Source organism: Catharus ustulatus, chromosome 13 (genome assembly GCF_009819885.2).
Source record: "Catharus ustulatus isolate bCatUst1 chromosome 13, bCatUst1.pri.v2, whole genome shotgun sequence".
Classification (NCBI taxonomy): domain Eukaryota; kingdom Metazoa; phylum Chordata; class Aves; order Passeriformes; family Turdidae; genus Catharus; species Catharus ustulatus.
The window spans coordinates 12,399,300-12,424,005 of NC_046233.1; the positions used below are offsets into that span (position 1 = coordinate 12,399,300).

At 47.5% G+C, this 24,706-nt stretch overlaps 1 protein-coding gene across 1 annotated transcript; it reads left to right on the top strand.

Annotated features, from left to right (window-relative positions):
- Positions 1-3,781: 3,781 nt before the first annotated feature.
- On the top strand, positions 3,782-23,985 carry RAB7A (RAB7A, member RAS oncogene family). Its single transcript, XM_033071570.1, has 6 exons — positions 3,782-3,888; positions 19,631-19,691; positions 20,738-20,864; positions 21,649-21,867; positions 22,367-22,495; positions 22,638-23,985. The coding sequence occupies exons 2-6, from the start codon at positions 19,639-19,641 to the stop codon at positions 22,731-22,733; spliced, it is 624 nt and encodes a 207-aa protein (XP_032927461.1). The 5' UTR covers positions 3,782-3,888; positions 19,631-19,638; the 3' UTR covers positions 22,734-23,985.
- Positions 23,986-24,706: the final 721 nt, after the last annotated feature.

The window sequence follows — 24,706 nt, forward strand, 5'->3', positions numbered from 1 at the left end:
ACAGTAAGCAGAGAGCCGTGTGGTGTCCACCTTACATCATGACCAGCAGCATGGGGCTGTTTCTCCCTGCCTGTCTTGCCAGGGCCAACACAGATACTTGTCTGAGGATATCCCCTGTGATCAGCATGTTGTCCACAGCCTCTGCAGGAGGCTGACTCAAATGCAGAGTAGGTGTTTGGACCTTCTCATCTCAGGGAGGGAGCTCGCATCTAAGAGAACATGCCAGCATTGCCACCTCTCAGTATCAAAGAGATGACAACCCTGTAGTGTCTTGTGGCTGTTGCTATTGAACAGGGAGAAGCTGTCAGAAGAGTCCAAAGTCATTTCTGTGTCCCTTGTGTCTGGTGTGAGGGGACTTGGCACAAGCTGGTTTTGCATCACTGCAGGTCAGCCCCACTCTCCCTGAGGGGCTCAGGCTTCAGTGGCTGCATTTAGACCCTGTACCAGTGCTTTAAGATGTTCATCCTCCAGGAGATGCATTCTCTCAGTGAGCACAGACATAATCCCTGCACTGTGTTCAATGTTTTCTGCACCAGATTGGAGATCTGCCATGAGATAAAGTGACTGAAGTTGCTTTCTATAGTTGGTATCTGGTGATCAAATCTTGTCCAGAGCTACCTTTTTGTTTTCATGTGATGCTGCTCTATGACTTGGAAACTATCAGAGGATTGCAAAGGTGAAAGCATTAGTAGATTACCAGAGCAGTATTTGTACTGCAGGCAGGGATTAGGGGACAGGGCAGGCAAAAGATGGGTCTGTGCTCTTGCCATTAGAAATGCATACGTGGTCATGCAATAGCAGATTTCTAATTAACAAAATGCCAGCAGAAGCAGGGGAAATCTGCTTTAGACAAGATAAATCAAAGCACGACAAAGCTTGGAGTACCAAAGCAACATTTTGTGTGTTTACTGCATTTTAGTTCCCTTTTTTAATTTTCATATGTTAGATCATTATAAAGCTAATTTGAGGAAGCTGGTCTGGAAGGCCAAAGTTGACAAGGGAAGCATTGCACAGCCGGCTGAGAGAGGACAGCTACAACACCAGAAGCTCTGGACAGTCAGTTTTCACTGAGGCACAGCCACTGTTAGCTGGTGCTACATCTTTCTGGACACAGAGGCAAAGAAGGGTCCCAGCCATGAGGAGGAGGGACTGCAGGACTCTGAAGAGCTGGAACATGCTAAACATATATCAGGGGAATAAGGAGACTCTCCTCAAGCTTTTAATGTCACAGATGGCCAGGGGTGGGGTAGCTGTGTGTCCACAGAAGAGGGTGACTGTATTAAACACTGTGGGGAATCTCAGGTGCTCTCAGCTCATGTCAGGGATCTGTAGGTGCCACAGCTGAGGTGATGTCCTCCCTGGGCCTCTCTGCAGGTGTTTTTGTACCGCTGTTCACTCCGTCATCTCATGAATGAGAAGGGAAAGGGAGGAGCTCTTTTGGTCCAAGGACAGAAGCAAAGAGGTGGTGTAAGACATATAATGTTTTATTGTCTCTTAATTGGATCAGGAAGATTAGTAAACAGAGATTAGGTGACACAAAAGGAAGAAAATCAAAGCAGGAGACATTCTCACTTCCTGGTTTAGAGGAAAGAGTGCATGAAATAGGTTGAGGTTTCTGCACCAGTAAATTCTAAAGACCTGTTCCTGTAACCTCAGAGATCCACTCAGCTGTGTGAATGCCCCTCAAGGATAGAGAATGGATTTCTTCAGAGTTAGTGATTGGGAATTATTGGCATTTGGTTGCAAACTGATCCGTTTTTATGGGTTTTCTTTGGGGTTTGACATTTTATAGTTTCCTTCACAGGCTGCTTAAACTCAGTGTGCTGGGCTGCTCACTGCAGCACACTGTGGTTCTCCAGGGCACATGTTTATTTTGATGGGGAGGGGAGGCAGGGGGCTGTCAAGAGCCATAGCTCAATACTTCAATTTACCACCTCATTACCACCGTCCTTCTACTTTCACTGTGCCACTATGAATGTAGCTCCCACAGCAGGGACCTGTCTGCTGCCACTGGTCCTCCAGAGTGCCAGGATCTCTGTGTTCTTTGAGGCTAGCAAGATCTTGCCTCATCAGATTAAGAAAATGCTGTGTTCCCACCGAGGATCAGAAAGCATCTGTGGTCAAAAGCAAGTGGCACAGGAACTTTTTCTGAAGTTCTGCATAACAAAGCTCTGTAATAGGTGGTGCCAGGATTGCTCTGCAGTACAGGAAGAAATTTCACTCACAGTTTTTGTTTGCTTTTCATATTGGGTAAAAAATTTTAAAAAGGAAACTTTTAGGAAAAGAGAGCTGAGGAACACCCAGTAATTTGCCATTAATGTCTGCCCATAACAGCCCAGCATGTGCGTCTCCTGTCAAAGGCAATGTTCTGGGACAAGCCAGTGCTCTGCTCCACCAGCTGCTGATGTGCTGAAGGCTTTTCCTCTTTTTCCAGTCTGCATTTTAACTAGTACCAGGTTTTTCTGCAGCTCTTTGAATCTAATGGGGCACCCTAAAAGCACTAATAAATTGCTGCTAAAAGTTCCCTTCTCTGGAGTCTGCAGCATCTCTGTTATAGGGAGAGACTGCGGCAGCTGGACCTGTGTAGTCTGAGAGGACTGAGAGGGGACCTGTAATCCATACAAATATCTCAAAGGCAGGTGCCAAGAGGATGGTGCCAGACTCTTTTTGGTGGTGCCCAGCAACAGAACGAGGAGCAAAGGCCATAAATGAAAACTCAAGAAATTCCTCAACATGAGGAAGGATTTCTTTACCTTGAGGGTGGCAGAGCCCTGGAACAGCTGCCCAGGGAGGGTGTGGAGACATTCAAATCCCACCTGGATGTGTTCCTGTGTCACCTGCTCTGGGTGACCCTGCCTTGGCAGGGGGCTGGGCTGGATGGTCTCCAGAGGTCTCTTCCAACCCCAACAAGACTGTGGTTGTGTGATTTTATTTTTAATATTGCTGGAATTAGCCTCGGTCCTCTATTTCATTAGCTTTAAAAATGCTTTTTTTCCCATGGTTGCTTTCCTGAGTTAGCTAACTAAACCCACAGCAGTCACATGACTGGGATGAATAATATTCAAGTAATTGCTGAGTAATAAAATGAGCCTGCTGTCAACACAGTAGAAAATACAGATTTCACTTGTAACATCACCAAGATAGTTGTTACTCCATGGATTAATGTCCAGAGACTTCAGAGGGTCTCATTTTACTTGCCTGCACTATTGATCTTGGTGTTGACAATTGCTTGGTTAATCAATCTGAATGTATATTCAATTGGCGTATTTTATCTCCTTTTCTGACAGGCACTGTGGCTACTATCCCACTTGAGATTACAGCTGCGAGTAAAAATTTATAAACATTAAATATATACAATCTAAGATGTAGCCTCTTTATTTCTAATGACAAAGGTGGTTTTTTTCACATATGAATTTAAGTGTGGAGAACCCCGTGCACGTTCTTCAATACATTTTAGAAGACGACAAAGAACAGATTTGTGCCTGTGTGTGCCCATCTTTTAAAGCATAAAGGTTTCTTTGGCTCTTTTCTCCCGTCAACCCAGTGTTCACTGCCCTGCTGCGAGGGAAGCCCGCGGGGGAGGCAGATCCCTTCCCACCGTGCCCTCAGTGCGGGCTCCGGTGGTACCACCAACATTTATTTTCCGACACTCAGGGCAATGGGGCCCGCACAGGGCCCGGGGTCCCACACCAGGCCCGGCCTCCGCGACCTAACATGGCGGGCGGGCTCCCGCGGTCACGTGGGGCCGGCGCGCGGTGACGTCAGGGCCCCGTGAGCGGAAGTTGTCGGGGAGGCGGAAGCGAGTGCGGGAGGCGGCGGGGCCCATTAAAGCTGACGAGGCGGGTGGGGGGCGTAGCGATCGGGCTCGGGCCGCGGCGGCAGCACCAGGTGAGCCCGGCGGCACCGCGGGTTCCGCGCGTGCTAACGGGGATGGTGGGGGGGCGGCCTTGCCTGGGCGGGGGGAGCTGCCCGCGGCCCCTCCCCGGCGCCGGGGGGCCCGAGGCGGGCAGGCGGCGGAGGCGGCGCTGTCTCGGTGATCCCGGCCGGCTTTGCACCGGGGCCCGGCTCGTCTGCCCGCCCTGAGGCTGGCCCAGGCGGCCGCGCTGCCGGCGCCGAGCTGCCTGGAGCAGGGCCCGGCGTTGCCCTCGGGACAATACGGGGGGGTCTCCCCAGGAAGGGGCTCCTCCCCGAGGGCCTTGCCCGGGATGCACGTTTCGCCGGGCCTTTGTGGAGCTTCCTCTGCTGAGAGGCCCGAGCAGTGCCTCCCGGGGAGGGAGCGCATTGTCTGTGCCGTGTGGAGCCGCTGTGCCTCCTCGCGAAGCCTGAAGAGGCTTCGGGGTAGCCGGTGGCCGAGGGAGGGCCGGGGCCGGGACGGTGAAACGCCGCTCTGGGGGTCGGTGGGGATCGCTTTTAACATGAACCGGAGCAATTAATGTCACCAAAGAGGCGGCCGAGGAGACTGGCAGTTATTGCGAAAGTAGCTGTCGGTGTGTGTAAAGCCTGAGTCAGTTCTAAGAACTATTAGAGTGGATGTTAGAAGTGCTTTTGTCTGTGAGTGTATAATAAGGTAAATTAAGTGATAGATGCCTTATTAGTTTCTATATATACAGAGAGACACTAATAAATATGGAAATTCCTGATGGTTGTACTTAAGACAATTGCATTCCCTGTAAATAGAGGGATTATTTTAGTAGTAAAAAGGCTGGCTTAATCTGAAGTAGGATAGTTAACCTCAGCATCAAAATGAGTATGTCTTACCTAGTAACTCTAGGCCTTTTGTTCTCAAAGCTGGAATTTTCAGCATTATTTTTTGGAAAACTCCAAATGTTTGCTGATAAGCAGAGCTGTTGTGATCTGTGTGTATGAGGGTTTTTTATGTAAACTGAGAACACATGACAGAATGAAGTCCCCCCAACTATAAGCATGCTGTTCTTTGTTTGACACTTGCTGGTATGGAACCTTTAAAGCTTTCAGGAGTTGTCATTGTCTGGCCAGCTCTGGCCTGTGCCTAGCAGTCTGTGTATCCGTGTCTGGGGAAGTGGAGAATTCCCTTTTTAGGGGAATGGTGTATAAGTAGCTATGCCACAGTGTTTGGCTGGCTGTGACCTGAAGGCTGTGGTGGTTGCAGTGATGTGTGAGTAGTAGCTGCAGCCCAGCTATGGTTCCAGTAGAACCAGGCTGCTGGAGTCAGTGTACCCTGCTCTCAGGAGCTGAATTTGAGGTTAAAGTGGGTGGAGTCATTTGAATATTCCTTGTTAAATAATCAAGGCTTCGTTGCTGTACTTAGGAAGAACAAGTATACTTTTCTTTCCCCCTCTCCCTTGTGACTCCCAACAGCTGACTGAACACATGACTTGCCCTCCATGCACTAATGAGTGGACCCACCATGCCTGCCTGGCCTGAGTCCTCAGAATTAAAGCAGCTCTAATACTGTTAACTTTCAAGCACTACCTTTTTGGGGGATTTTTTTTTTCTTTTTTTTCTTTACTCTTTATATTAATGTGTTATATTAATAACCTTTATCTGGTGTAGCAAAGCTGTTAGATGGGGCTAATCTGACCCCTCAGTAAGGAAGACTTCTGAAATCTTGTAGCAGTTTCTTGCTTTCTAAACCTGTAGTGCGAAGTATAACTGATAAGATGGGACTAGCTGTGTTAAACATTCTTCTTCCCTGTGATGTCATGCAGTGGTCCCTGTGTTCAAACACCCTGATAATAGCTCAGCATAGAATAACAGAATATTCTAAGTTGGAAGGGACACAGAAGGATCATAAGAGTTCAGTTCCTGGCCCTGTGCAGGACACTCCCACATGTGCCTGTGAGTGTTCAAGTGCTCTTGAGCTCTGGCAGGCTTGGGGCCTTGGCCACTTCCCTGGGGAGCCTGTTCCAGTGCTCAGCCACCCTTTGGGTGAAGAACTTTTTCCCTCAATCCAGCCAAAACCTGTTTTGGCAAAGCTTCACACTGTTCTCTTGATCCTGTCACTGGTCACTGGAGTGAAGAGGCGGGGAAAAGGACACCCTGAATTGTACCTTCAGGGTGACAAGTTAAGAATTTAAATAACTGTGTCGCAGAGTCTGCACTATGGGCATCCTGGCCCTCCTGTTGAAGACGGGGAATCAAACTCTTTGAGAGGCACAGACACATCACAACATTGAGAAGTCCTTAACTGAAAGTGTAAAATGTACAAGGTCTGCTCTTAAGTGACCTGGGGAAGATAAGACTTTGCTTAGTTTGCTAATCAAAATGAAAGCTTGTAAGCAGGAGGGTTACCAGATTTATTCTCTGCAGCAACTTCTTAAAGCTCGTGTTTTAAGATAGTTGTGTTGGAAGGTTGTGAGAATTACCTGTTGGAGCAAATCTCTGGCAAAGCTTGTCCTTGAGGAAACATGACAATTACCATCAAACCATCTGTGCAAAACTATAAATAGCTCTGTCTCGAACATGTATGGGATTTTGGCCTAACTTCTGTGTGAAAATGAGACTACTTTATGCAGAACTTAACATTTGGCTGTAAACAAAATTGCCTGTGCTTGGTTAGGGTGTGTTTTTTAAATGCTGCATTATGAGAGAGTTTGCAGGTACCTGGCTCAAGAATAAGGGCTATGAAATAGGGCACTTGGATATTTGCATTCTCTGAAACTGGTGGATGATGTGGGCTCACAGGTACTTATTGTTGCATGTCCCTGCCTTTAGAATACAGCAATTTTGTTATTAACTGAAGTAAATTGAACCTTTGTGAAACAAGTACAGAGCCCTCACCTTGCATGTTGCCAATGTTTCCTTATGTCTTCCTGGCTTCTCCTTGGCTGTGACCTGACTTGCTCTGAAGTCCTTGTTACTAGGGCCTGATGGACCTAAGATTCCCTTGCAGAGCTGTAGAGTAATTTAAAGATTGTTGCCCCCATAGAAGGGAGTCCAGCTAAGACCTTACCTAAATGCTGAACTTGGTTGGACATGTGCTGCTTTCCTGACAGCAATCTTGCATCCTTCAGATGCTGAAGTACTTCATTCTCGCACAGCATTGTCTTGATGATTGCAGTTTAATTGTCTGAGTTAAGAGTTGAGTTGGCTTCCTTCTGCAGCTTCCTAAAATGATCTTTTGTAGTTGCTGTGTAACAGTCTGCCTTCAGATATAGCCGTGGCCGGAGATTGTGAGGATAAAAGTGTCACTATGGATAATTAATTGAATGACAATAGTTAATATACCATGCTTATTTCTGCTGTGAGGGGCTCAATTGATGGTCCCGTTTCTTTAAATGCACATTGAATAAAGCTTGCAAATGAGCGTCCAAGGTCAGGAACTGCACGTGTGCTGCTCAGAAATAGCAGGCAGTGAAGGGATACCCCTGTGTCACTTGGTTCCCCTCTGGCTCCTGGTGTGCTTGTTGCTTTTGCCCTCTTGGTAGGGATGCAGCTCTCAGCCTAGCGTGCTGCTGCATTTTATGCTGGCGGAGATCTGCCCTGGTGATGTCATCGCTGCTGTGAGCGCTGCTCCTGCGAGGCTGCTCCTGCGAGGCTGCTCCTCCTCTCTGGTGCCAGCAACCAGCGCTCTGCCTGTGGGGGAAGCTTTGCCAACACTGCTGTTGCTACCTCATGGTCAATGACCCTGGGAAGGGAAGCAAGCTCATCAAGGCCACTGAAGTGTGTTGATTTGCAGCTTATCTCAAATAGCCTTGATTTCTCTTGCCAGGAAACCTGTTTTTGAGGCCATGGCTGTCTTCATAGGGCAGTGAAGCTTCAGGATAGGATGCACTGCCTTTGAGATGGGATTGAAGTGTAAACCTGTGGCACAGATTTCTATCCATATGATTTAAAGGCACTTGATTCAGTGAGTGATTTGCCCTTTCTTCTGCTTAACCACTTAAAATGACAATTTAAGGTGACTAATTGTGTCTAACTGTACTTGCATGAGTTTCGAGCAGAAAAATTCTTAAATGGAATTTTAATAGATCTTTAATGTCAATTAGAAGTCCCAGTATTTTTCTAGAGTCTGTCCTGTGCACTGTGAATTTGGTCCTTTGGGAGACAAGGTGGACTAGTAAAGTGGTGGCCATCAACTGGAGCTGCCTTCACAGCCAACCTACCTGGAGTACCTGGACCTTGTTTACTGGGGCTACCAGTTTATCTAACAAGTCTGTGCTGAGCCCTTGAACTCTTTCCAGCTGGAGCAGAATCCTCTTCAAAGTAACCTGTCTGGTGCTTGTCTCCCTCAAGTGGGCTGAGTCACTCGGCTCCCAGACGTGGATAATGATATCTGGAGTCCAAACTGGCACAGTAGTGCCATTCTCTCGAGCATGAGCAGTGAGAGGGTTTTAGCTGAGACATGCCCAGGCCTGAGCCTTTCCTCCTGCCTAACAAGATGCCATTTTGCCCACAGAGTTCTCTTAACCTCACCATGCAAGTGAGGTTTTTATTGGGCCTTTGTGGAGCTTCAGCTAGAGAATTGGTGAAGTGTTCAAGTGTTGATGCAGGATCTGCTCAAGAGGCATGAGGGTATGAAGTATGAGTGGGAAATTGAGCATCCACAGTATGAATTCTTTTAGTCACTGACTTCAGTTGTCATGGCAAGCTACCTGTTGCACCTGTCCCATCCTGGTACTGAAATACTTGTCCTTCCTGCTCTGCAAACCACATTAGCATAGTATTGAGTGTGTGTAGGATCAAGAGTTCTGCTCTCAGATCAAGGTGTAGTTCTTAGATTACAACCTGTCCCTAGAGAAAGCTTCCTCTCTAGAAGACTCATTACTGAGAACAGGACCTCCTGGTAGGAGGAGTAATGCTTTTGCCATTAGTGTTGATCTGGTGCTTCCCTACATCTGCTAGTAGGATCTCCCATCAATATTTGTCCTTGCTCCTCTATCAAGTTTCTTATGCTGCAGGAGATGCAATATTCACTCTCCGATCTGAATATCAGGTGTAAGTTACAGCCTCTGGCAGACCTCCTAAGGGCTGTCATTTGACTTGGTCAAAGTCTCCTTTTAGTCTCTTGTTTCCTGCCCAGCCTCTAGGAACTCTGGCAGGCAGGAGTGGATAAACAAGGCTTGTTTACCACTGACAAGGTCTAAGATCTGGGCTTTGCTTACCATTGCAAAAGTTATCTATTTGTGTTTCTGAAACTGAAAGCATGACAGAGTGTGTGAAAACCTAAGCTCTAGTCAAAACTAGAAATTAATCTGAGCACTTAAAAAATACTATGAGATACGGTAAAAATCTAACAACTCAACTGTTTGTCAGTGGCCTGGCTAACTTAGGATATTTTGAATTGGACAGCCTTATCTTCTGGACGCATAGATTAAAACCCAGCTGCTTCTGGCACTGTTTGTTTTATAGAAAGCAATAAGGGAGTTGTCACTCAGGGTATGGCCTGATGTGAGAACTGTGCTAGGCTCTTGATATTCATGTCAGGGTTACTAAAACTGTTGGGTGGCCAGCAGACACCACTGTATGAACTGGGCTGTATGAGCACTGTAGCTGTGTTCCAGTTAGTTTAAGATTTATTTTACTGAGTGGAAAGCTGTCCACCAAGGAGGCCATCGTGGTAGAGGCGTCATGGAAGCTGTGCTGGTTGTGCTTTGCGTAGGCAAGGCCCTTAGACACATGGCTTGTTGCCTAGTGTCTCCCAGCAGCCAGCTATGTGCTCAACTCTCCTCCCACATCCTGAGATTGTCTCCCCCAGGGCAGAATAGGGGAAGTTAAACTTGCTCTGATAAAGGGGGAGGGGTGTTAAAGCAAGCATGCCTATTCTTGTAACAGCTTCCTCCTTGGTGGAAATCTGCTGGGAACTACCTGAAATCCTGTAGGATCTAACAGGAGAACTGCTTCTTCCTGAAAGGTAGGGGCACAGTGATAGTGATTATTGATTGAATGATGTTTTCTTGACATCATTTGAGCCTCTAGGAGAAGGGCAGCAGAAGGTCTTGAGACACTTGCTGTCAGTCTGTCAGGGTATGTCTGCCCAGTCCTGGGAGGATATTTTGTGGTGTAAGGGCCATTTAGCTGCTGGAGGAATTGGTAGACTAAAACTTAGTGACTGGAAACATCCAGCCTTCAGTGTGAAGCTTCTGGGCTTGGCTTTCTTGTAAAGATGTCTTCCTATAAGCTGAAGATCTCTACTTCAGTAGCCTTGGCTTGTTTTCTGGGAATCCTGGTCTTGTTAGTGTGTAGCATTAGCTTAAAAAGGATCTTCCCAGACTCTTGTCCTGCCACAGCTGCAGTCTCCCATACCTACTACCCACTGTGGAGATGATGGGACTCATCCTTAGGTTGCTGAGAAGCAAAGTGATCCACCCAAGGTGGCTGGCTGTTCAGCATAGCTGGCTGCACTCCTGGGGACATTTTCTTTACTCTATTCCTTCCATTGTTTTGGCTCAGTGTGATTATCACCTGGGAGAATCCTACATGTGCTCCTGTGATATTAGGCTTAACAGTGGTCTGGGCAAAGTACTGTTCCTGTAGACAGCAAGAAATGTCCTCCAGACCTTTCCCACTGCTCCTAAGCACACTGGTCTGACTGAACATGGAAAAACATATGCTGTGGTACTGTAAGCAAATGCATTTTCATGCTTGTTTTGCTCCCACTTGCAAACCATGTAATCAGATCAACCTGCCTCCTTTTGGGGAGGTGACTCTTGTGATATCTAAACCAGCAGAAATCAGTTTTTTGGCATTAGGGGTGGGGTCTAGTCCTACATAGTTTGGGCTTTTCTAGAGTAGAGTCATAATTCATGATGGCAGCTTTACAGCCAAAAACTTGGTCAGTTCCACAGGTAGTATTTAAACTTTGTGCAGCATAGAACAACTCTCATCTGGAGAAATGCCAGGAGGTGTAACAGGCCTGTGAATCAGTGGAGCTTGGACTGAAGAGCTTGGCTTTCAGAACTTGGGCTTTGGGCCTAACTGATCATATGCATCAGTGCCTCTCAGGAATGGAGCACTCTCCAAATCTCAGCCCTAAGGGAGCACAGCAGAGCTGAGACCTCAGGCAGGGCAGACCCCTTCTCATGTGTGAGTCCTGTGATTTCATTGCCAACATGACTCCTACTAGTGGCATTGCTTCTCCTTCCCTGTGTTGTCTGGACTCTGGCAAGATGGATGTTGGCATGTCTCCTTCCAGTGAGCTGAGTCCTTGCCCACATTAGTGATGTGTGTTAGACCCTTCAGCTAGGTCTGAGGCAAGCTAAAGCCTTATTCCCACTGCTAGGAGTGTCCTATTCAGCACTGACTCTTCAGCTTCCCTGATCACACCAAGAATCTATTATGCTCAAGACTGTTCCAAAGCTCCTGTTTCCTAGCTGGGTTTTCTGCTGTTTCTCCGAGCTGCATGTTGCCCCATCATTCCGTTATTCCCTTCCTTTAGCTGAACTGTCTTAAGAGCATGTTACCCATGAACAGGACACAGCAGAATATTGTGTAGGCCTAGTGTCAGCGCCATCTGGGAGCTACTTTAGACATGTCAGTTGGCTTTTAGCACTGTGTCACACTGGTTTGGTACCCAGGTTGAAGCAGACAATGAGCAGAACTTGAAGCCATGTGGCTGAGCTGCTGCTGCTGGTTCCCAATCTTCACTCAGTTCTAGAGCAGCTGCTCCAGCACTGGAGGCTGCAACTCCACCCTCAAAAGGAGGTGGAAACTTACTGCAGACAGCTGTAGTCTAAAAAACTGATTCCTCTGGAGTACTGAATGATGTTCTAAGATTTTGTTCTGATCTGAGCCATGTCAGTGTGCTAGCAGGCATCTAAAGCTCTAGGCTGATCTTCAGGAAGGTGAAGTTTTTGGCATAGGACTCTCAGATGGGGGTGGGATATATTGGACAGTGTATTTACACCTGACAGCTTGCAATATAATGTTTTACACAAGGTATTGAAAGTTGTAGCTGAGGCTTCCAGCTCCATGAACAGAGGTAATTTCTGCCTCACTGGGCTGTCTGGGAAAGGTACCAACTGGACAGAAGCCTGCTCTTGGTGGAGCAGCAGGCAGTTGAGCTGCTCCTGTTGAGGAGGGAATGAGGAGCTGTGTTGAGCTTTTGGCTGGGTACCCACGGGAGGGATATATTGGTTAGAACAGCAACATACATGTGTTGGGAAGAGGGAGGTGGAAATCAGTTTTGAGATGCTACTGATAGAACAGCAGCTAGAGTGTGTCCTTCAGTGAAGCTGTCACAGGAATATCCTGCCAGCTGCTTTGGGTGTGGGCTCTATTTGAACTGACTGCTGCTCCCTGGTGCATCTGCAGGGCCTGAAGGCACCTCTGATTGCATGGACTGTAGGAGCCCATTGCCCTCAAAAACAACCTATTTACAGGGAACAGTTCTTGCAAGTTGTCAGCCCAAATGACAAGATGTTCCTGATCTCCTTTTTAGACACAGCACGTGTCCCCACTAAATGTGAGGCTTTTCTCAATGGTATTTTCCAGTGAGCTGGGGAAGCTGAGCCTCTGGCAGTCTTGCCATGGGAGTAGAAGAGAGTACTGTCCTGCTTGTGCAACCTTTGTCAGTGCAGACTCAACCTGCTATTGTAACTTCCTATCCTTCTGTAGCAGTCATCAGTGCAAGAATGCTGGATACATGTCCCACCTACAGAGCACCCAGGTTTGGTAAGGAAAAGGTGCAGGCTCTGTAGCAGTCAAAAACATCAAAGGCAGCTGTATTTCTAGTTTCTTCCTTGAAGGCAGCTTGGCATCTCTTAATTCACGTTGATATGAAATTAGCAGCCCCTGCTGATTGTCTTCTGGTTACTGCTGTGCTTTTGCCCAGCTGAAAAGGCAGGACTTCTGGCCTCCTTGTGGCCTGTTGTGTCACTCTGCAAGTGATGTGTTAAATGTTGCTATCCCTTGGTCTCAGATTTGTGTCGAACTGTTCAGGCAGTCACTTGTAGCTTTGTATTGATTGGCACCTTGTTAGCAATGTCTGTCTGACCAGCTAGTGGGAGCCAAACTGTTCTTAAATTGTAACTGGTAAAGCTTGTTCAGCCCCATCTGGGGCTCTGCTGGAGTTGGAGGCTTCAATATAAAGGGTGTTTGGACTGCTCGGACACTCTGCAACTGTGACTCTGATTAACTGATGGCAATAACAGACTATGCCTTTCCTCAGGATGAGGCCTTGCTTTTCCAGAGTAGCTGAAAAATTGAAACAAATTCATGTATCTACTCAAAGATGTAGCTAAAGCATGGCAAAGTATAGTGTGACTATGAGGCAAATGGTATTTGCCAGGATGTTTGGTGTGCTTGCTCCTCTGAAAACAGGATAACATTGTGACCATCTCGTCTCATTTCAGTGGAGATCTAAGCAGACATAAGGCCTTGAGATGCCAGATGTGCTAGGGAGCTTGCTACTTTTGAAAGGGAACTGTTTCAGTCTGACTGAGCTGGTCCTGAATCATATTTCTAGCTTCAGATTCCTTGAAGAAATGCTGAACCCAGTGAGGGAGGAGGGAGGGAATAAAAATAGCTCTCTGTAGTACAGAGACATCCATGCAAGAGAACAGTGAGTAGACGTGCTGTTTCTATGTCGAAAGTGCACTTAGCTGCATTTTGGGACACTTTTCCTGCATTTCAGGATGGAAGGTTCTTCCAGAACACAAAGGTAGCTCTTGTCTGGTCACTGTGGTGAACATGCTGTTGTGTGTGGTAGCCCCTAATGGAGACCTGATCTGTCCACATCAGCTTGTTCCTGGTGGGTATTTTTGCTAAAGGTCCTGTGGGAAAGTGGAAGCTCTGTTTATCAGCCAGGCTTACTCTTGTGCTGCCTGCTGGGACAGGGAGCAAAACTAGGCATCCATAACTCTGAGTTTAGCTTTGCTCAATGCCTGCTGCCCTACCACTTTGTGCCTTGTTGGTGTGGTGTTAAATATTCCTGGCAGAGGACACAAAGCAAGATGTGCTGTCCAACAGCCTCACTTCAGTGCTGAGCTGGTTTCTAGCAGAAGGTGCAGGTGGCAAGCTGATAGCTGTAGTAACAGGGAACTCCTAGGCATGTTAGGATTGTGATTTCAACTGTTCAATTGCAAAGCTGAAACAATAAAGACTGCTCAGCAGCTTCAAAACTGGTATGGGTGTGCTGCTGCTTAGGGAGCCTTGTCTTCCATGGAGGTGAGATTCCCCTAGGGCTGGATGCTTTTACATTAAAACTGTCTATGAGCAACTTAGAATATTCCTTTTGCAAGGCCTGCTTCTATTAAAGCATAGCTAATCTGAGGTCTGGTGAGTGAGCAATGCAAGCTACTACTGTTCCTTGCTTGTACCAACCCAATTAATATTAAAATGCCCGCATTGTGACTTGACATGTGAACATCTCTAAGGAATTTGTAACCTTCCATTTCTGCTTTGAGTTAAAGCAGCTGTCTTAATATAGCAAGGGAAAGGACAGTTGTAATGTACTCTGAAGCAACAAGGGAAACCTAATTAGACTTGGCATAGGCTTTATTTGCTCTTGTATCTGAGCTGTAGTGCTATGAAGCTTCATAGGATGGGTTTTGACTCTTCCTTTCAGATCTGCTAAGACAGTGACACTTGCAGGTTAGGTGTTAGGGATTTTCCCTTGGTACTCTGCAGGTGAGCTTTAAAGGTAATAACAGTCTTGTGGGAGAGAGTATGCTGTACCAGCTTAATTTCCTGAGGGTCAGCATATCATTAATTGCTTGTTTGCTTAGAGGATAGGCATTAAAAATGGAGTGGAAGGTCTCCTCTCCTGTGTTAGAGACAGCTGTGTCGTTTCTTTGGCACCAGTTAAGCCAGGAGGAGGAATGATGCTGATGATCAGCTCTTGGCTGATGTGGAATGTCTGGTGGCACCTGAGCAGGGCTGGCTGGGTGTGCTGCTGTAGGCTCTGTTCTGAGCAGTCATGCAGATGACCTCGCTCAAAAAGATTTTATGCAGTGTGAAACAGAGCTGAGTCTTGGATCAAATCTTAACAAACAAGTTTTTTCTTTGTGATACCTCTGAAAAAGGAGGTGTTTGTTCAGAAGTGCTCCCAGGACTGGACACAAGCACCATGTGAGCTCTTACACTGCCATCTGAAGGGTGTGTGCCTCAACAGGGTGCTGCTCTGGAGTAAATGTGTCAAATACCATAAGGCAAGACAAACTGCGTTATATAGTGCAAAATAATTTTAGTGCTGAGTCAGTGGGACTCCAGCCTATCTCAACTCAACCATTTTCTTCACTTCCTGAAGATGTTTCCTTGTTGTACTGGGCAAGGAAAAAACTCTGGAGTGTTGGTCTGTTTATACTTGCAATGAGAAGATTATTAAAGAGGGCTTGGCCCATCAACTGATTTGACTTCAAGGCAGCGTCATTCAAGCCTGGTAGAACAAGAGTGTGAGACTGGGCAGTGTCCACTGCTGGTCCCTGGCAGGGTTGGAGCTCCTCACTGTCTCATGGCCCACACCAAATATGCAGCTGTGGCAGCTCCCCCTGTGCTATGGCTCACATCCGTTGCATCACCTGGGATGGAAGCTGAGTGTCTCACCTGCCTGGTGTGTTGATGGGGCAGTGACAGCCCTTCACACTGCTGGGTAGCCTGACAGCTATGACAGGAAGGCAGTGTCAGCTCTGACTCAGCCTGATTTCCTATGTCTGCAGGTGGTTGCTCAGCTGAGTTGCTGAGTTACTTCTAAGGTAATGAATCTTGACAGAGCAGTTTTCCCTCCCCTCACAGTGGAACTTCAGGCTATGTTGAACTTGGGAGATAAGCATCCAGCATGGTTTAGTGTTGCAATTTAGGGCTCTGCAAATCCCTCCCTAAGCATGAGAACTAATGCCAGCTTGTCCAAAGCTGCTTCGAATACCAGGAGGCAGTGAGCTGCAGCAGCAAGTGATATTGGAAACACTCTGAGGAAAATAGAAGCAGTTCCCAGAAGCATGCTGGGTTCTGGCATAGCCACTCCTGGGTGAGTTGTTTTCCTCTGTCCTGAGGAAATCAGGTGACTTGCACTGGACTTGAACCTATGCAGATGTTTTTCATGACAGTTCACTGTAAACAGCTGTCTTTAAGCTGTTTCAAAGCTCTGTTCCCTTGCTTCTTGCTCCATCTGGGCTGCTTGTGCTGCACAAGTCTCTTCTGGCTGGCAAAAGCGTCACTTGTTATGTGCTTTGCAAACACAGGAGGTGCAGGCTTGAAGGACCTTTTGTGGTCTGTTGTCCCTATGGCTGTAGGAGAGACAAGCTATGGTGTGTGGATCTTGGCAAGAGCAGAAGCAGAGCTGAATGTTGATGTTGTTGACAACTTTCAGCTGGCTCTATCTTGGTGAGCATAGCTGGGCTGTCAGTTGGATCAGTGAACAGTGCAGTCCACTGGAAAAGGGAGGTGTTGACACTTAGGGAAGCTGTCCTCCACATGCTCTCTGGCCTCTGCTAACACCCATCTAAGGGTGGCATGAGCCCTGTGGGTGACCTGTCACTGCTGCTCACTCCACAGCCCTGGGCTCCCTCCACTGGCTGTTATCTCCTCAGTACTGAGTCTTGTTCAGATGTATCTCAAGGATCTCATGAGGTTATGCAGGAAAAAAAAAAACAAACAGAAGGGCCAAAGCCCAACTAGAACTTAATCTGGGTACTGCTGTAAAAGACAATAAAAAGCGATTTTATACACTAGCAACAAAAGGGGAGCTAAGGGGAATCCCCATCCTCCATTTGATATGGAGGGATACAGTGACAAAGGATGAGAAAAGGCCTGCTACATGACTCTAGACACACTCAAGACTCCGGTGGTGTGGGTGGGTACTGAGGGAACTGGTAGAAGTGCTTCCTAAGCCCCTCAGTCCAGCAGTCCTGACTCCCTGGGGAGGTCCTAGTGGACTCAAAGTTAGCAGATGAAGTGTCCATCTACAAGAAGGGTCAGAAGAAGGATCTGTGGAAGGCCTGTTAGTCTGACCTTGGTGCCAGAGAAGGTTATGAAGCAGATATCTTTAATGCCATCATGCAACATGTGCAGGACAACTGGGGATCAGGCCCAGTGAGCATGGGATCAGGAAAGGCAACTCCTGCTTGACCAATACCCTGCTTAGTGTATCAGGTTGTGGATGTGGTCTGTCTGGATTTTAGTACTGCTTTTGACACTGTTTCCCACAGCATTCTCCTGGAGAAGAGGCCTGCTCGTGGCTCGGACAAGTGCTCTCTTTGCTGGGTACAAAACTGGCTGGATGACTGAGCCCAGGGACTGGTGGGGAATGGAGTTACACCCAGCTGGCAGCTGGTCACCAGTGCTGTTCCCCTGGCATCAGTACTAGGGACAGTCTTGTTTAATGTCTTTATCAGTGCTCTGGGTGAGGGGATGGAGGGCACCCTCAGTAAATAGCAGATGACTCCAAGTTAGATGGGAGTGTTGATCTGCTGGAGAGTGAGAGGGCTGTGCAGAGGGATCTGGACAGGCTGAGTCAGTGAGCTGAGACAGTGGTGTGAGGTCCAACAAGGTAAAGGTGGATCCTGCCTTTGGGCCACAGCCCCCTGCATCTCCATGCTGGGGGCAGAGTGGCTGGAAAGCTGCCCATTGGAAAAGGATCTGGGGATGTTGGTTGACAGCAGCTGAACATGAGCCAGCGTGTGCCCAGGTGGCCAAGAAGGCCAGTGGCATCCTGGCTGTGTCAGCAGCAGTGTGGCCAGCAGGACCAGGGCAGTGATTGTCCCTGTGTCCTGGGCACTGCTGAGGCCACAGCTCAAATCCTGGGTTCAGTTTTGGGCCCCTCACTGCACAGAAGACACTGAGGGGCTGCAGTGTGTCCAGAGAAGGGAACAGAGCTGGGGAAGGGCTGGAGCACAGGGCTCCTTGGGAGTGGCTGGGGGTGTTCAGCCTGGAGAAAAGGAGACTCGGGGGGGTCCTCATGGCTCCACAACACCTGAAAGGAAGATACAGCCAGGTGGGGGTTGGGCTCTTCTCCCAGTTAACAAGTGACAAGATGAGGATACAGCCCCAAATTGTGCCAGAGAGGTTTAGATTGGATATTAAGGAAAATTTCTTCACTAAAGGCACTGTCAAGCACTGGAATGGGCTTGCTCAGTGCAGTGATGGAATCACCATCCCTGGAAGTGTTTAAAAACCGTGCAGGTGTGGCACTGAGGGACATGAGTTAGTGGTGGCTTGGCAGTGCTGGGCCCATAGTTGGACCCATTGGATGATCCTAGAGGCCTTTCCCAACCTCAACAACCCTGTGACTGAGGTGGGTGTAGTCCAAAAATGTGGAGCTGTAAGGTGCATCACTACAGTGGCTGCAGGGGTGCTCCTTCAGCTTCTGCAGCCTTCACTTACAGCAAAGACTAAAGTAATTCATGTCTTCTAACCCTCAAAACATGAGATGATTAAGATCTTTTGCAACTGGACTGCATCTAGTGAGAGGTTTTTACAGCTTGAAGCCTCCTGTGGTAGTGGGGTGAAATGGGTGTAGTTATCTAGCACCTCAGGCTGTTGTGTATCCCAGGAAGCACATAGCATCAGACTGCTTGGAAGACATAAATCCCTGTTGTGTAGAAGCTGAGGCCTCCTTAGCTATGAAAATCAGGAATAGCTCCTGAAGAGTAGGAGTTGTGTGCTGTAATGAATGTGGTATAGCAGGATGGGAATTTTAGGGTAAGCAAGTCCATATGTGAAGGCTTAATACCAAGGCCTGTTGTCAAGGCTCTTTGAAGTCAAGTGGCACAGCTATAGCCATTTTGTGGTTCCTCTTGCTGTACTGAACCTGCAGGGCTCCTTCAGTGAAACCAAGAAGTCTTTGTGTTTGCTCTCACCATGCTAAAGTATATCCAGAAGTGTATTCAGGCCTGCTGCAGCTGATGAACTTGTAGGTGCCTCACTGATCTGACAGAGACCAAATAAGTGTGGAACTCTGAAGCTCAACTCTCTTGCTAACTGCATGGACCATTAGTGGTCCATGAAGTTTTTCAGTTGCAGGATGCAACTGAACAAACAAGTCATCATCTAATGGAATAGATGGCCATCAGTAGGCTGCATGTTGAGGTTTGTCACTATAACCTTATTACCCCAAAGATGAGGTGGCAGTAGTCGGCTTCCTGTGCCCTCAGAGAAGCCACAGGTAGCAGTTTGCTTTGTAATTCAACGGCCCTGTGTGGCTGTTGTAGCTGCTTCAACCACATCATGTCCTTGGGATTTGGTTCTTTCACACTGCACACCTGCTAGAGAAAGCTACCACTTCTCCAAGCTCATGATGGAGGAAATGCTTCTTTTACTAAACAGCACAAAAAAGCTTGAGTGTGGTATTAGACATGTGTCTGCTTACCCTTCACTTTGTGGCATGTGTAAGAATTATTACCCTGTGTTGGGAGTTGGTATGATTTACTGCACTGCCTCAAGTCAAGGGAGATGGTCTGGGCTAGTATATCTACCAAATGGCCTGGAAATAGGATCCAGAAGGGGCTTGGTACAGTAAATGACAAGTGCTCAGCTCATCTACCTTTTGGTATTAAATTGCCTCTACTGGTCTGACACGGCCCAGCCTATGCAGTGGGCAGACACCTGGTCAGTGCTGAGTGTAGCCTTGAACTGGAGTCTGGTTTCAGGAGTGCTGGGCCCTGCCTGTCCCTGGCTCCTTGCTGGGAGTCAGGTTTCTCTGACTCCAAACTTACTGCTTGCTTTCTTGAGGAATTACATACAAATGGTTTGTGATGGGATTGTTCTTCCTTTCTAGTGTGAAAGATGACTTCTAGGAAGAAAGTGTTACTGAAAGTCATCATCCTTGGAGACTCTGGGTAAGTGGAAGAGCCTTTAAGCTGCTAATCTGTCTAGAGTAGTGCTCTTAACTAGTGGGAGCCTGGATGTACTGTAAGAAATCAGCAGTGCTGGGAGGAGGGATTTTACAGCCCATGATGGCTGTTACATCACAGGTCTCAGAACTCTTCACTGCCCTCTGTCTTGAATGTGTCCCTGCATTTAGTATCTTGAGGTCCTGCCACAATATTAATGGGGAAAATGGATGGGCAGACCACTGCAGTAGCAGAGCAGAATAACCTTTTGCAAGGAGGACATGTAATGTTGGAATGAGTGTTTCACTTAAAAATAAAACACAAAACCACTAGTAAGCATTCTTAGGTCACTTCCTAAAATTCTGTCTCTGTCAGGGACACAGCCATCTGCTTTGCTTCTCTGGGTTAGCTGGAGCACACCCCTTGGAGTAAAAAGCTTTGCTCTGTGCTCTCAGCAAGGAGTCTGCTCTGCTGTCACAGGTTACTTGCTGTGCAGCCTGTAACCTGATTCCCATGACATAAGGCTTATTTATACCACTGTCCCCAGCAAGCTGTTGTTCAGGGAGTGTTTCTCAGCCACACAGAGGGCATGTGAGCCTCTAAGCTTGCTCCCTGGGGAGGCTCTCCACCTCTGGGTGCCTAGCAGATGTGTTTGTGAGCTGTTGCCCTCTGAGATTGTTTTTCCACCTCCTCCTTTTGCAGAGGCTGAATATTATGTTTGTGATGGGTTTCTCTGAAGCACTTCATCTTCCAAAATTGCCTTCATGGTCACAATGTGGTATCTGTTCCTTACCAAGGATCAGATTAGTGATGGGGAAGTGAGGTTTCTCAGGATGTAATCCTTTGTATCCTTGGGTGGCTAATGCTCTTACTCAGCTGGTGCCTCAGCATCTCTTGGTGTGCAGACCCCTTCTTGCAGGGGTTGGTGCTTTTTTGCTGGTTGAAAAGCCAGGAGGTTATGGGCAGTGAAGGGCACTGGAATCTTCTCTTCAGGGTGGGTAACTCTTGTAGAAACAGCCTACCAAGTGTTTCTTTTGTGTGTTCCTGTGCAGGGTGGGGAAGACATCACTCATGAACCAGTATGTGAACAAGAAATTCAGTAACCAGTATAAGGCCACGATAGGCGCAGACTTCCTGACAAAAGAAGTGATGGTGGATGACAGGCTAGTGACAATGCAGGTAAGGAGGGACACTGCTCCCTGCTGCAAGGGGTGCCATCACCCCACTAGTGTGGGACCATCTGCTCTGGGGTAGCCCAGACTGGTGTAGGGGGTCAGTGTACTGGGTGTGAATCTTGTTTGCACTGAACATTGTAAGTGCTTCTGGCCTTCTCTACAAATTTTTGCACAAGTGAATGCAAAGATTAATCTGGGTTCAGCAAACAGCAATGCTACTAGGCCCTATTTAAAAAACTGGATTTGGTACTGTCAGTAAACTGGATCTTGTTAGAAGGATTCGCTTCCCTAGTGTTCAAGAACTGGAAAGGGCTGGGAAAGGACTCCCAGGGTCAACCATTTGTGTCACCCCAAGTCCTGTGGGTGTAGTGTTAACCTGCCAGCCTGCTTATGTCTCTGGTATCTGAAGCTTTCATCTCTCCATGGTGAAAGTGACTGCAAGGCAGCAAAAGCTGCAGCCACCAGAGAAGTGTTTGACTCTGCTGGTATCCAGGTGCATTCAAGCACTGCAGGCTGGTCACCTGCTGACCCTAATACCCAAGTCATGCTTGCTCAGGACAAGGATGTGTCCCTGGCTGAGGCTGAACACAAAAAGGGTCAACTATCTTTGGAAGGTGTTTCTGGCTCTTGATGCCTAGTGCCTACAGAAATCCCCAAGCCTTCAGGTGCTGCTCTCTGTGTAGCTGGGGACTGTGTATGCCTGGTGGGGAGTTTTGGAATTAATGCCCTAATTGCAGACTGACTGTGTCAGAGTAGATCTGCCTTATCTGCCCTGTCTTTTGCTCCAGATATGGGACACAGCAGGCCAAGAACGGTTTCAGTCTCTGGGAGTTGCCTTCTACAGGGGAGCAGATTGCTGCGTGCTGGTATTTGATGTCACAGCTCCCAACACGTTCAAAACCCTAGACAGCTGGAGGGACGAATTCCTCATTCAGGCCAGTCCAAGGGATCCTGAGAATTTCCCTTTTGTTGTGCTGGGAAACAAGATTGACCTAGAAAACAGACAAGTGAGTACTGGGACTTGCTAACCTCCTCTTAAGAAATTGCTGGGGTGGGAGACCTTGTAGAAACACAGGAGGGTTACCTGAGAAACAGGAGTGGGAGGTGCCTGAGAGCAGCTCAGATGTTGTCTGCCACCGGAGAAGGGTTTCTTCTGCCTGGAGGGGTCAGACCTCTGTGCACAGCGTGCTCCTGCCCACTGGTGGAAGGATTGCAGCAGCTTGCTGGAGAGGTGCAAGGAAAGGAGCTGCTTCTCCTCCCCCAGCTGTGCTGAGCAGTCCCTATGGGAGCAGAGCAGTGCTCTGTGGTTTCATTGTCCTTGGGCATGGTCCTCCTTTCGCTGGGGCTGGGTCTGTCAGGTGATGGGAAGTGGTCTCCTGTTCTGTTTCAAGGTTGTGGCTTTGATGAGGTCAGAGCTGCTCAGGTTGAGGATCTCTGGCCTTGCCCTGTAAATGAAACTCCTCCCTGCATAGCAGAAGGTAGTGATGCTGTTCTCTGTCCACCCAGGTCACCACAAAACGGGCACAAGCCTGGTGCTACAGTAAAAACAACATCCCCTACTTTGAAACCAGTGCCAAGGAGGCCATTAATGTGGAACAAGCTTTCCAGACGATTGCACGAAATGCACTTAAACAGGTAGGGAGGGGGGCTGGTGTGCAGCCCTGTGCTGGTGCTGTGGGCAGCCTGGGGCTCTCCCCCAGCCTTCCCCAGCTCCTTGCATGCTGGGAGCTGTCTGCAGAACCGTGGCATTAATTAACTCTTCCTTCTGTCCCATTAGGAAACCGAAGTGGAACTTTACAATGAATTCCCCGAACCCATCAAACTAGACAAGACTGACCGAGCGAAGGCTTCTGCGGAGAGCTGCAGCTGCTGAGGGGAGTGGGAGGGGTTGAGCACAGTCCTTCACAAATGAATATCACACTTAGGCCTTCAAACACACAGCCCCTCTTCTGTGTTTAAAATGAAATTACAAAAAAAAAAATTGCATCTCCAGCTGCCAAAATCCACCCATCTCCCATGAGCATCTGAGTCCTGCACTTCAGAGCTCACGTCCCCACACCACCCACATCACACTTCATGGTAACAGACCTTTCTCTTAGTTTAAAATGGAAACTCTTATGTATGTTTGGAACTGAATCTAATTCCAGGTGTCCAATGGAGAGAAACTGTTTACAGGTAATCTGTGTAACAAGTTACATACATTTTTAACTGTCTCGTGTTTTCCCCTGTGAAGGCTGCAACTGGAAAGGCTGATTACCCATAGTTCATTGCAAGCTCAGCACTCAGTCCGACTAGGTTGAGTTTTGTATGTATCTCTGTTAATGCTTGTTACTTTTAACTAATCAGATCTTTTTACAGTATCCATGTATTATGTAATGCTTCTTTAGGAAAAATCTTATAGTACATGTTAATATATGCAACCAATTAAAAATGTATAAATTAGTGTAAAATTCCTGAATTACATGTTCAAGTACTGAAACACAGGTTGTGTAGAAAGTGAGGAGGACACTTGTGACCTGCAGCGTGCTAGCACCACAGAGTCCAGATAGAGGCAGTATTCTGTACAGTAGAGATGAACTATGTAAGCCTTCTTTTGAGGCCAAAAAGGCTTCATCTTCTGGAAAAATCTGTCTGGCTTCCTTGTATCTAAATTCTCAGATTTGCATAACAGCATTGATATGCACACTGGATTATTGGATTTAAAATTAAATACAGCTATGAAATGACCTCATTTGTTCACCTCCCCTACTGCTTAACTCCTGACATCCTGGAGCGAGCATGAGGAGCCCGAGCTGAGGTGTGCCTGTGGCTCTTTGTGCTGTGGAAGGAGCTCCTCTCCCACTTGGGGTGTGGTAGCTGTTTCTTGATGAATGACCTGGACTATGGATCTTCCCTTTCTTCTTACTGACTGCTAATCTGGATTTTTGGTATGGAAAAACTTGGCAATCTAGTCCCTTTCCTCTCTTCCTTTCTTCCTGGTATTTGTTCTTGCGTTTGTAGCTTGCTTAAATGGAGCCCTTCTACCTGTTTTCCAGAGGTCTACATTCTAGTACGTAGGCTGAGCTCTTATGTAAAGAAACAAACATGATGCCAATAAACTTAACAAGAACAAACCTTCTTGTTTACTCCTGTTTCTGGCTCTTTTTTTCCTCTACTAACATTCTTTCTTTCCTCTGTCTAGTCACTATTTCAGTAAGCCAGTTCCTGCTAACTGAAGGACACTTGTGCTTCTTCCTTACTATGAAGTTTGTGCCTTCCCAGCTTGTTTTTTTTGAGAGTGGGGTGAGCCAGCCCTGCTTGCTTGGCTGGGGCACTGCTAGAGAGTTACCCCTCTGCTTGCAGGGGCAGGAATGATGCTGGATCAGCTCCCCTCAGTGAAGAGAGTCCTTCAGCCCTGTTGCTGGACAGCCTTTATGTTTTGGGACAGGCTGTTTAAATCTCTTGCTGCCCTCCCTGTGGAGGGATTGTGTGAGCAGAGCAGGCTCAGCCCTTCCTGGGGTTCCTTGGAGTGAGTTGAGGGCCTTTCTGTGGTCCAGCCTAGTCCAAGTTAAGCCTTTAAATTCTAGATGATGGATATGACCCTCTGCTTGCACTCACCAAGGCTGAGCTGACAACTGTACCCAGAGGAAGATGGAAAACAGAGTTTAGTGAAATGAGGGCAGTTATTTCAAGAGCTTTCTAACAGTTTTTGTGCTCCATATCCTATTTTATGGTGCTGTCCTATCACACTTTTCTCACTTGACTGGGCTTTTGCTGTCCACATCAATCTCAAATAACTGCACTAGCACTGTGTCCTGGTGGGATCACTTTTCTATCTGCATCCTTTTTGAGAGACTTTGACCTTCT